We start from the raw sequence: 13692 nt of genomic DNA, 5'->3' as shown, positions 1-13692 counted from the left end.
ATCTGCCTAGCAACAGCAGCGACGACCTGCTGTCACTGTTCGAGAACAACTGACCAGCCGTAGCCCCGCCCCCATTGGTTGAAGACGCCGCCGCCGCCTATGTTGGCACCCACTTCCTGTGTGTGTGTGTGTGTGCGTGTGTGTGTGTGTGTGTGTGTATGTCAGTGTACACAATTGCATTTTTGTGTGTTTTTTTGTTGTTTTTTTCTCATTTTTTGCGACCGGATGAAAAACCAATCAGAACTCTGCAGACCAGCATTTTTTTTTTTTTTTAAACTATAGCACAAACCACCGGCTGAACGTCTCAAACATGCAGCGTTCAGTTCGTCGCCGTTGGAAACCGTTCGTGGGGATTTTAATAGACGCGTTAATTCAACCGTGGTTCCCAAAACTCTCTTTTATTCTCTGCACACGCACATTCCTGGCAGATTACCGCGTTTCTACCGTTTACCTCAAAAAGGTCGTCGCAACGAAATATACAATCATCAACATTGTGAAGTTCCCAGTAGTGTAAAATCCTTTCTTGTAATATTTTAACTTCCCCGTGCAACCTCCCAGTTTGGGAACCATTGCATTAAAGGTAAAGGCGTGTGATATTCTTCTATATTAGGTTATTAATCCCATGGAAAGACACCGAGAGTTTGAACGTCCTCCATTTCTTTTCCTCGCCTCCGTTTCAAATTTAAAAGCACGTATGCGCTCCTCTTTTTTTTAATATTGTGATATCTCGGGCTTTTATTGTGAAAGGTCCGCGCTGCCTTTCGTCGAAGGCTGGAAATAAAGTTTGTCGCTTTTTTTTTTTTTTTTTTTTTAATGTAAAATATTCACATTCTGTGTGAAAGAGCGACAAAAAAACGCAGTTTGAAAATTATATATATATATATATATATTTACATATATGTAGAAATAAAACGTGCGTAAAGGCATTCGGTCCTTTTTTTTTTAGATGCAAGTGGAGAAGGAGGCGAGGAAGAGACGCAAGGAGGCGAGGAGGCGAAGGGAACAGATGTTTGTTAGGGACTATTTTCAGCGGCGGATGAATACACATTTTGTGCTCTCGTAGTTAAATAAAATACGTGTACATAAAACCCTTTTAAATGTACAAAATCTAAATCCTAATTTAAACCTTTTTAGGATTCAGGGGTTCAGCCGACGTTGGGGGTCAATCAATGGATATTTAATTAAAAGATTTCAGTATGTTTTTATTCTATTTTTAATTAAATTATCTGTTGAATTGGAAGTTTTTAACAATCTCCCCCAAAAAAAGTGTCCACCCCAATTGAAAAGTAAAAAAAAATTTTAAGGTGTAAATTATGGGATGGCTAAATGTTATCATCCATCTCAAACAGTTCCCTTTTTTTTTTTTTTTTACGAACAAAAATAACTCGATTTACATCGTTTTCGTTATTCAAACTGGAGGAAAATGCAGCGTTTTTTTTATCGGGGGGACTATTTTCAGCGGCGGATGAATTTCGCAAATATATATATACCACCAGATTAATGTAAGATAAGGGCAGCGGTCACTTTATTTTGTTTGTTTCTCTCTGAGACGACGAAGTAAAAGAGAAAAAAATAAATAAACAGATGTAAAAAAGACTTTTTCTTTCCTTTTTTCTTTTAATTTTTTTTAAACATGAAGTTTGGGAGCGCTGAAAATATATATATATATATATATATATTAGAAAAGACTCCCTCTGTTTGGCTTCCCCCTCTGTTTGGCTTCCCCCTCTTCTTCTCTGTTTTCTGGAGCATCCTGTAAGTTCAGATGTGTGTCGTGGCATTTCCTGCCGCTCGAGCGCTTAAATTCGTGCGTTTTTAAAAAGTCGCCGGCCGCGTGCGCGCGTGTGACCATCAGGACGCGGGGTTTGTTTACTGTATAATCAGCTGTTTTCATAAGAGAACGTGTGTGTATCAAATGAATTGTTAATCATGGTAATTTTAATGTTATTTAGTTGGATAATGGATCATTTTGTTGCCGCTGTACATGTTAGAAAGATTATAAAGCAATTGTAAAAAAAAAAAACTAAAAAAACAAGGGTCGCGCCGCCTGACGGAAAGGCGTGATGCGGTTAAAGCGTGCGGAGGGATATATACGCCGAGCTTTTTTTAAAGACGGCGTTTGTTTTTGTTTTTCTATAAACGATTTCACCAACGAGACAACAAAGAAATAATGTTCTTTGCCAAACGAGCAACGCGATGAAGTTATTATTATTATTATTGTTGTTATTGTTACTATCATTGTTATATTTGGAAATTACGGACTATTTAACTGCAAATTTACTAGGAAAAAAAAGGAAGAAAAAAAGTTTTTTAATATGTAAACTATTCCACATATTTTGTAACGCATTGTAATTGCCATTATTTTCTATTTATTTTTTAATCATAATCGTCATTGTACCTGCAGTTACCTTTTCCCTTCTCCTGAATATCAGAATTAAAAAAATCACTTTATTTGACAACAATACTTTGTTGTGGAGCTTCTGGTGTTTATTAAGTATTTAATACGTATTTATGTTGAAGTTTTCATTCGGACTTGTCGCATAAAATCATACTTTATACAATTTTGAGGTTCTTGTTCTTGAGTATTTCCATTTTCTGCTTCTATCTTGAAGAAATATTGATCTTTTATGCTCCAATACGTTCACAGATTTAAAAAAAAAAGTGCATTAAAAAGCAGCGTAAAACTAAATCTCTTAAACTTCTTCATTTCATTTGAAGTACAGAATACTTTTTACTTTCTCTTGAATCAGAATCCGGTTTATTGCCACGTAGATTTTCACATGCAAGGAAAACTATTTAAATATATTTCTAATTAAATGTATTAATTAATAGAAAATAAATACATTGGATTAATTGTTACTACATAATGTTGTACTTTTACTTCAGTAACAGATCTGAGTACTTCTCCACATGCATACAGGAAGTGAGTACATTACTTTTACACATGTTTGATACATTTAAGATAAAATAAGATATAACTACACTAAAATAATCCAGAAGGAAATTCTTGTTCCAGAGTTTATTAAAGATAACAAGAAAAAAACAACGGAATAAAAAATAGCAATAATAGAATAACAATCATTTAGCGTAAAATACATAAAACTGACACCATTGCAAAATAGAATAGAATATCACAAAGTAATAAATTATAAACAAATATTGAATGAAAAGAGTAGAAAAGGTCAAATACAAAAAAAGATGAAATACAAAGTGTAGATAGTGTCAATGATGTTGAAAAAGTTATATTACACATATTAATTAAAGTAACATTGCACATGAAATATTGTTATTATTGTTGTGAGACACACACACACACACACACACACACACACACACACCATGACTCCGCCCAGCTGGATTTCTTTGCCATCTCACCGCTTCACTCGTATCTTCCTTCCTATTGGTCCGTCCTGGAGACGTGCGCAGATGGAACGCGCCCGTGATTGGCCGTCCGGCGGCCTCTGCGTCACCGGTGCGTTAGACCCCGCCCCCTCTCCCCTCACCATAAATACCGACCGGAATAATACAATATCCTGAATAGAATAAAAGAATAGATCCCCGTGCGTCGTTCCAAGTGCGCACCTCCACCCCGAACCACTACCAGGCAGCGCGTGCGCCACCATGGGGAACCCCAGAGTTTTCTTTGACATCAGCGTGGACGGAGAGCACGCGGGCCGCATCACGATGGAGGTAAAGTCCTCGTTTACTGAGCGGCGCTGCAGCTTTTAATGTGTTTTAACATCCATCTTTTTTATTAGTGTAAAGGCCTCTGGCAGGACGCCGACTTCTCGTCCTTTTGCGTGACGTAAAGCGCATTTTAGTTATTGTTTAATCTGTGATTAATTGAAGATGAAGATGAATCGCATCCTGATGGAAACGCCCAGCAGCAGCAGCAGCTGGAAGACTAATAACGAGCCGTTATAGAGCAGTTATAACCTCTGGAGGCTATAACCTGCTCATCAGATGTGTCTTCACATTAAAAAGCACAATGATGAAAAGTCAAATAATCAATTAGTCCAAAAATGTATTTTTAATATTTTGGTATGTGATACTTGTTCTTTTCATTACTTCACAATGTTCACTGTTTTCTGACATTTAAACAGATTAACATAGAAAATAATACCATTTATTTTACTTAAATCTTGTTTTTATTGTTGTGTTTACATGTTTATCTGCTGGTTCTTCTTCTTGTGTTTCGCAGCTCCGGGCCGACGTGGTCCCAAAGACTGCCGGTACGGGACATTTATTGTTTCCTATTATTTATTTATTTATATATATATATATTCTATAGACTTTGTTGTGAATGTGGGTCGAGGCTGAGTGCTAGTGTCGATGTCGGGAGGCAGAGAATGTGTTTATTATGGTCTGTTAGGATCAAGTGTAATTATCTGTGTAGCGTGGATGTGGCAGAAAGCTTTGGACCTCGTCGTCTCAAAGGGAAATAAATACTGAAGTTCAGCTGCACCCGAGATGCAAAACGACCACAAAGAATATCAAAACAACCACAAAGAGACTCAAAACCACCACAAATATACTTAAGACAACCACAAATAGATTCAAAACAACCACAAAGAGACTCAAAGACATAAATCGAGATTATTGATGCAAACAAGTATTTTTAATGTCTTTATTTTAAAGAGAACTTCCGTGCTTTGTGCACCGGAGAGAAAGGTTTCGGCTACAAGGGCTCCACGTTCCACCGGCTCATCCCCAAGTTCATGTGCCAGGTGAACCTCTGCTCGTTTCCACCGGTTTCAGGTCCCAGATTTAAGTAAAACACTTAACCCCCCCTCCCCCCCTTTCAGGGCGGAGACTTTACCAACCACGACGGAACCGGAGGCAAATCCATCTACGGGGAGAAGTTTGCCGACGAGAACTTCCAGTTGAAGCACACGGGCCTCGGCACGCTGTCCATGGCCAACGCCGGGCCCAACACCAACGGGTCCCAGTTCTTCATCTGCACCGACAAAACCGACTGGTGAGCTCCACCCTGGACCCGCCTGGGTCTCGAACCGGCGAGAGTTAGGCCCCTAACCTAATCTTATCTTATCTAACCTAATCTTATTTTATCTAACCTAATCTAACCTAACCTTATCTTATTGTATCTTATCTTATCTAACCTAATCTAACCTTATTTTATCTTATCTAACCTAATCTAACCTTATTTTATTTTATCTAACCTAATTTAACACTACCTAACCTAACCTAAATTACCCTAACTTAATCTAACCTAACTGTACCTAATCTAATCTTATCTAACCTAATTTAACCTAACTAATACAATTTAACCTAACCTATCTAATCTAACTAACCTAACCTAATTTAACCTAACTAACCTACCTAATCTAATTTAACCTAACCTAACTAACCTACCTAATCTAATTTAACCTACCTAACCTAATCTAACACTACCTAACCTACCCTAATTTAATCTAACCGTATCTAACCTAACCTAAATTACCCTAACTTAATCTAACCTAACTGTACCTAATCTAATTTTATCTAACCTAATTTAACCTAACTAATACAATTCAACCTAACCTATCTAATCTAACCTACCTAATCTAATCTAACTAACCTAACCTAACTTAACCTAACCTACCTAATCTAACTAACCTAACCTAATCTAAACTACCCTAACCTAACTGTACCTAATCTAATTTTATCTAACCTAACTAATACAATTTAACCTATCTAATTTAACTAATTTAACCTAATCTAACCTAACCTACCTAATCTAACTAACCTAACCTAACCTAATCTAAACTACCCTAACTTAATCTAACCTAACTGTACCTAATCTAATCTTATCTAACCTAATTTAACCTAACTAATACAATTTAACCTAACCTATCTAATCTAACTAACCTAACCTACCTAACCTAACTTCATTTAACCTAACTAACCTACCTAATCTAATTTAACCTAACCTAACTAACCTACCTAATCTAATTTAACCTACCTAATCTAATTTAACCTAACTAACCTACCTAATTTAATTAACCTAATATAATGTAACCTAACCTACCTAATCTAATTTAACCTAACCTAACTAACCTACCTAATCTAATTTAACCTAACTAACCTACCTAATTTAATTTACCTAATCTAATGTAACCTAACCTACCTAATCTAATTTAACCTATCTAACCTACCTAATCTAATTTAACCTACCTAATCTAATTTAACCTAACCTACCTAATCTACCTAACCTAACTTCATTTAACCTAACTAACCTACCTAATCTAATTTAACCTATCTAACCTACCTAATCTAATTTAACCTAACTAACCTACCTAATCTAATTTAACCTAACCTAACCTAACTAACCTACCTAATCTAATTTAACCTAACCTAATCTAACTAACCTAACCTAATCTAACTAACCTAACCTCTCCTCTTCAGGCTGGACAAGAAGCACGTGGTGTTCGGCAACGTCGTGGACGGCGCCGACGTCGTCAAGGCGATGGAGAAGCAAGGCACCAAGAGCGGCACTCCGAAGGCCAAGGTGGTCATCGCCGACTGCGGCGAGCTGAAGTAGGCGTCGTCCTCCACGCCGGACGTAGAAAACACTGAATTAAACCGACTTGTATTTTGTACCTTCTCACCTCGTTCATGAATAAAATAACTCCAAAGATTGCTGTTGAAGTAAGAGTCCTAATTCAAGTTTAAATCCATTTATTACATGCAGTGGACACAGTTCACCACTAGAGGTCGCTACCGACGCCGTCTCTGAGGAGAAACTAGAGACTTATCTCGTAGATGAGAGGCCTGTTATTTCCCCTGTTGACGTTCGGTTTGTTTAAATGTCACAACACACAAATATTTATTATTAAATAAACGAGACAATTTCAGAATCGCCCATTAAACGTCCAATATTCAAAAATCTGCACGATTGTTTTCTTGCCTCATGAACTCCCAGAAGTCAATTTAATCATGAAATAGCATTCAAACAGACCATAATGCAGGTGTATGCTTTAGGGGTGGGGCTTACTGTGATTGACTATTGCTCCGCAGTCCTGATAGGGTGACCTCTCCGTTCATTGGTTTGCGAAAGAAAAAAACAAAACATGGCGGACTCGAGGCCATGTCCACGAACCAACGGGTGACGTCACGATGACCACGCCCACTTCTTATGCACAACACATTAGCCGTTAGCTCAGCCGTCGCCATGTTGAGAGCCGTTAAGAGGCAATTGAAATGCTCAGAATCTGGTTGTATGTTCCTTTAAGAGGAAATGTGCAAGGAGGGAAAAAGGAGGGTAGGTTGCTAGGGTTAGCAGGTAGAGTGCAGGGGTTAGCAGGTAGAGTGCAGGGGTTAGCAGGTAGGGTACAGGGGTTAGCAGGTAGAGTGCAGGGGTTAGCAGGTAGAGTGCAGGGGTTAGCGGGTAGGGTACAGGGGTTAGCAGGTAGGGTGCAGGGGTTAGCAGGTAGAGTGCAGGGGTTAGCAGGTAGGGTACAGGGGTTAGCGGGTAGGGTGCAGGGGTTAGCAGGTAGAGTGCAGGGGTTAGCAGGTAGGGTGCAGGGGTTAGAAGGTAGGTTGAAAGGGTTAGCAGGTAGAGTGCAGGGGTTAGGAGGTAGGGTACAGGGGTTAGCAGGTAGGGTACAGGGGTTAGCGGGTAGGGTGCAGGGGTTAGCAGGTAGAGTGCAGGGGTTAGCAGGTAGGGTGCAGGGGTTAGAAGGTAGGTTGAAAGGGTTAGCAGGTAGAGTGCAGGGGTTAGGAGGTAGGGTACAGGGGTTAGCAGGTAGGGTACAGGGGTTAGCAGGTAGGGTGCAGGGGTTAGAAGGTAGGTTGAAAGGGTTAGCAGGTAGGGTGCAGGGCTCAGCAGGTAGAGTGCAGGGGTTAGCATGTAGGTTGAAAGGGTTAGCAGGTAGAGTGCAGGGGTTAGCAGGTAGGGTACAGGGGTTAGCGGGTAGGGTGGTGCAGGGGTTAGCAGGTAGGATGGTGCAGGTAGAGTACAGGGGTTAGCAGGTAGAGTTCAGGGGTTAGCAGGTAGGGTGGTGCAGGTAGAGTGCAGGGGTTAGCAGGTAGAGTTCAGGGGTTAACAGGTAGGGGTTAGCAGGTAGAGTACAGGGGTTAGCAGGTAGAGTGCAGGGGTTAGCAGGTAGAGTTCAGGGGTTAACAGGTAGGGGTTAGCAGGTAGAGTTCAGGGGTTAACAGGTAGAGGTTAGCAGGTGGAGTACAGGGGTTAGCAGGTAGAGTTCAGGGGTTAACAGGTAGGGTGGTGCAGGGGTTAGCAGGTGAAGGCGAGTTTGAAGAGGTGGGTTTTGAGGCCTTGCTTTAATGATGAGAGGGTGGGAGCCTGACGGATGTGGATTGGGAGGGTGTTCCAGAGGGGGGGGGGGAAGCACCCCAGGTCCGGCGCTTGGTCCTGATTGGTCTTTAGAGTGTTTGCACCAGGTTGGGGCTTGGAGGGGGAGGAGGTCTGAAAGGTAGGGAGGGGCCAGGTTGTTTAGGGCTTTGTAGGTGTTGAGTAATTAAAGTCTATCCTGAATCTGACCGGGAGCCAGTGAAGGAGGACCGGGGTGCATATTTTAAGCCGTCTGCATTACTGCTCCACTGAACCTCGCCCACATTTCTCTTCTCAGTCTCATTCTAACACGTTTGAACACGTGTTGTTTTTTTCTTTTTTAAATTGCAGATTTCCCCGACGAAACCCGCCCGTTGTGGGCGTAGCTCCGCCCCCTGGTGTCATGTGACCGACGACAGCACCCCACCCTCACATTCTAACCCCCGCCCACCTCCGTTCCCATTGGTCCGCTCCCCAGACTCAAAGGAGAGCCTCGCTCGTGATTGGCTGTCCGCAGCTTTCAGCGGGCACAGACTCGCATAAATACAGACCAGAATAGCCACCTCACGGTGCTGCTCGTACCAGTCTGATTCCTCCCGTCGTCACCAGCTCACACGCGCACGGTTTGCAAACATGGCGCTCCCTAAGGTGTTCTTTGACATCACTATTGATGGCAAAGCGGCTGGCAGGATAGAAATGGAGGTAAGAAACGCGTCACTTATTACCTGTGCGTCGCTTTACTTTATTTAAACTCGTATTTAAAATTTAAAAAACGTGTTGCACCTCCACCTGCGTGAGTTGCACTAAAAGGCTGCGCGTGTGTGTGTGTGTGTGTGTTTCAGCTGCGCCCCGACGTGGTGCCAAAGACTGCAGGTACGTGAGCACGAGCTGAAAAGCAGGAAGCGTCGCTGCACGCGGCTTCTTCCGCACTCCCCAGACACCGCGCTCCCTGATTGGCTAACGCTCCTCACCTGAGCGGTGACTCGCGCTCTGGGGCGAGGCCGCGCAGGTGAAGGCGTGGGAGCCGGAATAACCAGTGGCAGAGCCGCGCGCGTGACCATGTACGGTCACGCGGGGACGAACACGGAACAGGAAGCTCCCAACAGTCATGTTCACTGGTTAAACTGGCCCACGACCAGGAAGAGATGGTTATATGACGTCATTTAAACCCAGTGGATGCAGACGTCATTTCCTTCTTTTCCAGCTTCCTTTGTGCAGACGGTAGTTTAGAGGCTCAGATTCATCCGGCTGTTTCATGCAGTTTAACAACAACAACAAGACTCAAAATTACAAAACTTCAGAGATGCAAAATTACTAGAAAGATGTGCAGCATTACTCAACCGCCTGGTCAGTGACCTCCAGGTTTTAGTTTTGACTATTTAATAGAGATTTTTAAAATATTTTTTATTACTGGTCAACCTATAATTTAGTTTTACTGGTTAAATTAATGTCTTTATTTTACAGAGAACTTCCGTGCTTTGTGCACCGGAGAGAAAGGTTTCGGCTACAAGGGCTCCACATTCCACCGGATCCTCAATAAATTCATGTGCCAGGTGAACCTTCCTTGTTTTCACCGGTTCAGGTTTAACCCGAGCTCATCGCCTCGTGGTGATAGTGATAATAATAATAATTTGCTGACTTCAGGGCGGAGACTTCACCAAACACGACGGAACCGGAGGCAAATCCATCTACGGGGAGAAGTTTGCCGACGAGAACTTCAAGTTGAAGCACATTGGAACCGGCACGCTGTCCATGGCCAACGCCGGGCCCAACACCAACGGGTCCCAGTTCTTCATCTGCACCGCCAAAACCGAGTGGTGAGCTCCACGCTGGACCCGCCTGGACGGGGTAATCGTGTAACCGTTTCCGGATTAATCTCAACCTCCCTGTGCTCGCGTCTCCCCCTCCAGGCTGGACGGGAAGCACGTGGTGTTCGGAAAGGTGGTGGCGGGCATGGACGTCGTGCAGAAGATGGAGGCTCAACACTCGTCGAGCGGCAAGCCGAAGCTCAAGGTCGTCATCGCCGACTGCGGCGTGCTGTAGTCGTCGTCCGGCGCCGCTTCCTCTTCCACGTATTGTGCACATCGGCCGCCTCGGTAGAAAAACACCCGGATGCATTCGCTTCATTTTGTACGACGCTGACGTATAATAAACCACTTTAAAGTTTGTCCGTCTCATTTGTTCACTTCATTTTTGGTTTTATTTTAGTGGGATCCAAACTAAATGTCATGCATGCAGTAAAAATATTTATAAATGTATCTGGATTCAATACAAAATGCAGTACAACAGCTTTGAGATTTCTTTTATTTTTCATTAAGTACACAATTTATCAAAACGGTTGTCAATGCTCAGTGTTATTTAAAATAAAAACATAGAAACAAAAGTCTAAACGGATTAAGGCATCGACATCTCCTCCGGTGAAGCTCAAAGAGTGCGATACAAGCTCAAAAAAGACGTCCTGTGGGGAAACCAGACGACCCATCACGGCGCAGTAAAACCACAGGTACAAAACACACCGGTCCAGAAGATGTGCACGGATAGTTCACCTGTTTCTTTATTATAAATGTTTCCTGTTTGTTTTAACTCTGAAGAAGGAAAAAGGCAGATTCTGCTGCACCAGGACACAATGTCTCTGATTTCCTGACATGAAATATAACAATTGGATCGTTTTCACAAGTCAATACCAAACATTATAGAGAAAAGGAGCAGATTTAAAAACATCCAGAACCTCGTTGAAATGCGTCTCGTGCGATACAAAGGGGGGTCTAGGATGGTCCGGGGTGGCCGGCTACGGTGCAAAGGAACGGCTCTGAGTTTAACACTTCCCCTAAACTCGTGGTCGAGCTTTCCAACGCACTCGATACAAAACAATCACGGGTTTGAGATTATCCTGGAATATATATTTGCTTTCTTGGTGAGAAGTTAGACACCAAGTATGAAGGCGCTTAGCTTAGTTTAGCAGAAACACTGGAAACGGGGTGGAAACAGCTAGCATAGCGCTCTGAAAAGTAGCTTATGATGCTGCTTTTTGGTCTTTAGCATATTATGGATGTAGCGTAATCATTTAAAAAGGTTTCTTGTGTTAAAACTTGTCGACTGTAAACATTAAAAAGTCCACTTTCAGCCAACTTAAAAAAAACTAGCGTAATAAAACCTGCTAGCATAAATTTCTGCTGACAAAATCGTCAAACTTTTTCTTCTTTTTTTTTTTAAATGTGTGACATAGAACCGTTGTTTAAAAAAAAGGACTGTTGCTGTTTGTAAATGCACTTAAACAAACTGTAAAAAAATTAGCAGCCAGGCTAGCTGTTCCCTCCGCTTCCAGTCTTTGTGCTAAGCTAAGCTAATCAGATAAACTCACGTCCTAAATCTTCAAACCAGACCTTTAAATCTCCAGAGACAGCTCTTTTTTTTATTAATTTACATTTCTTTTCCCTCCTTCGCCGACGGTAAAAACATCACAGGCAAAGAAAACACACGTTTGGTACTTGAGGTAATCCTTAAAAAAAACAACCACATCATTGAAAAGCTGGTTTGAGTTCCTGTTCCTGTTCCGGTTTGTCTCCGGACCTCCAGGCAGTTTCTGAGCTTTTTTTGCAACGGCACGTTTGTGGTCCCCTGAATGCTTCGCGTGGCGTTTAATGTCACGTGGAGAGCAAACAGTGGGAAGTTGAAGCGATGAAACCAGAACGGAAGTGGTTTCGTAGCCTCGTTGGAGTCTGAAGCGGACTGGTTTTTTTCCAGAGGAGGCGGAGTCTAAATTCTGACGGGTTTGTCCTGTAATTTAAAGAGTTTTATATTTCAAAGTTTGTCTCTGCTTGTACTTTAACAAAAAAATTTATTATCCTTTTTTAATATATATATATATATTTTTTTTCAGGTTGTTTCATGAACTACAATAAACATGACATATAACTAAATAAATAAAACTATTTAAATAAATAAATGAAAAGTAAAATAAATAGATAAATGAGTAAAAAGACGGATAAATAAACAAATAAATAGATATATTAACTAATCAATATATGAATAAATAAATATGTAGAAAGAAGGCAAAATAAACTAAATGAATAATTAAAAATGTATTAATTAATTAATATAGAGATAAAGAAAGTATTTAGTACGTACTGTACTGTAAGTCCTCCACCAACACCTGCAACAACAACCCGTCCAAATGGGCTCAAATCTCCGGGTGAATTTCACATCGTCGCACACAAGATATCCAATAAAGATTTTTAAAAAAGCCAAGAAGCACTGTGATTATATGAAGTACGCTGGATTGAAACAACACATGAACTACGTGAACACAACACACACACAACACACACACACAACACTCAACAGGCTACAAGACTGAGCTGGTTCGGGGTCAGTTGTTCTGAGCTCTTAATGACACTTGCTGAATGCAGAAGAGTAAGTCGAGGGAAGACCTGCAAAGACTTAAACTACGGGGAAGAATCACTGAGAGAGAGACGGTTGAGCCCATGTGTGGACACGCACACACACAAATAAAGCATTAAGCCCCGCCCCCTGAGCCCCAAACTGGCTGATGGGAACCCTGCAGATAACCTGATTGTACTGGTAGCACTAAAGGGGCCGGCGGCCATGCTGCTCTGGTCTGTCGTTGAATCCTGAACACTGTCGATCACTTTAACTCATTTATTCCACCGGAAGACCCAGAACACGTGTTGCTGGACCCGCTGGAGGGAAGGGGGGCACGGGAGAACCAGGACCAGGACTGAGAGGGGGCAGACTGTCAGACCCCGCTGCAGTAGAATGAGGTTTTCTAAATGGGACCCTGGTGGAGACACTACCACTTTAGTCCACAGGGGGCACCAGAACCAACACTACCACTTTAGTCCACAGGGGGGCTCCAGAACCAACACTACCACGTTAGTCCACAGGGGGCACCAGAACCAACACTACCACTTTAGTCCACAGGGGGCTCCAGAACCAACACTACCACTTTAGTCCACAGGGGGCACCAGAACCAACACTACCACGTTAGTCCACAGGGGGCACCAGAACCAACACTACCACTTTAGTCCACAGGGGGCACCAGAACCAACACTACCACTTTAGTCCACAGGGGGGCTCCAGAACCAACACTACCACTTTAGTCCACAGGGGGCTCCAGAACCAACACTACCACGTTAGTCCACAGGGGGCACCAGAACCATCACTACCACTTTAGTCCACAGGGGGCACCAGAACCAACACTACCACTTTAGTCCACATGGGACACCAGAACCAACACTACCACTTTAGTCCACAGGGGGCACCAGAACCAACACTACCACTTTAGTCCACAGGGGGCACCAGAACCAACACTACCACTTTAGTCCACAGGGGGCTCCAGAACCAACACTACCACGTTAGTCCACAGGGGGCACCAGAACCAA

The 13692-nt window shown here is 42.4% G+C and overlaps 3 protein-coding genes across 3 annotated transcripts in view; all 3 read left to right on the top strand.

Annotated features, from left to right (window-relative positions):
* zmiz2 (zinc finger, MIZ-type containing 2) overlaps nucleotides 1-2561 on the top strand; it is a 24565-nt gene extending 22004 nt beyond the window's left edge. The window contains 1 exon segment of the mRNA XM_034547124.1: nucleotides 1-2561. This exon segment is cut by the window's left edge and continues 55 nt beyond it. Coding sequence (XP_034403015.1) covers nucleotides 1-53 — 53 coding nt within the window. The 3' untranslated portion in view covers nucleotides 54-2561.
* Nucleotides 2562-3485: 924 nt separating this feature from the next.
* Nucleotides 3486-6648, top strand: LOC117740620 (peptidyl-prolyl cis-trans isomerase-like). Its single transcript, XM_034547133.1, has 5 exons — nucleotides 3486-3690; nucleotides 4202-4232; nucleotides 4639-4727; nucleotides 4806-4978; nucleotides 6406-6648. Exons 1-5 carry the CDS (start codon nucleotides 3622-3624, stop codon nucleotides 6539-6541), a joined length of 498 nt encoding a protein of 165 aa, XP_034403024.1. The 5' UTR covers nucleotides 3486-3621; the 3' UTR covers nucleotides 6542-6648.
* A 2187-nt stretch (nucleotides 6649-8835) lies between these two features.
* LOC117740400 (peptidyl-prolyl cis-trans isomerase-like) lies at nucleotides 8836-10457 on the top strand. The gene is made up of 5 exons (XM_034546777.1): nucleotides 8836-8992; nucleotides 9133-9163; nucleotides 9755-9843; nucleotides 9935-10107; nucleotides 10201-10457. The coding sequence occupies exons 1-5, from the start codon at nucleotides 8924-8926 to the stop codon at nucleotides 10331-10333; spliced, it is 495 nt and encodes a 164-aa protein (XP_034402668.1). The 5' UTR covers nucleotides 8836-8923; the 3' UTR covers nucleotides 10334-10457.
* The last annotated feature ends 3235 nt before the right edge of the window (nucleotides 10458-13692 follow it).

This window comes from Cyclopterus lumpus, chromosome 12 (genome assembly GCF_009769545.1).
Source record: "Cyclopterus lumpus isolate fCycLum1 chromosome 12, fCycLum1.pri, whole genome shotgun sequence".
NCBI classification, from domain to species: Eukaryota; Metazoa; Chordata; class Actinopteri; order Perciformes; family Cyclopteridae; genus Cyclopterus; species Cyclopterus lumpus.
The sequence above is the reverse complement of the archived record's forward strand: the minus strand, read 5'-3'. Positions and strand labels throughout refer to the sequence as shown.

Bases quoted from the DNA above. Each gene is read 5' to 3' on its own strand.
- LOC117740400 (XM_034546777.1), top strand. From the start codon at position 8,924: ATGGCGCTCCCTAAGGTGTTCTTTGACATCACTATTGATGGCAAAGCG. The intron at 8,993-9,132 runs GTAAGAAACGCG...TGTGTGTTTCAG, and splicing joins CTGGCAGGATAGAAATGGAG to CTGCGCCCCGACGTGGTGCC. The intron at 9,844-9,934 runs GTGAACCTTCCT...TGCTGACTTCAG, and splicing joins TCAATAAATTCATGTGCCAG to GGCGGAGACTTCACCAAACA.
- LOC117740620 (XM_034547133.1), top strand. From the start codon at position 3,622: ATGGGGAACCCCAGAGTTTTCTTTGACATCAGCGTGGACGGAGAGCAC. The intron at 3,691-4,201 runs GTAAAGTCCTCG...TGTGTTTCGCAG, and splicing joins CGGGCCGCATCACGATGGAG to CTCCGGGCCGACGTGGTCCC. The intron at 4,979-6,405 runs GTGAGCTCCACC...TCTCCTCTTCAG, and splicing joins TGCACCGACAAAACCGACTG to GCTGGACAAGAAGCACGTGG.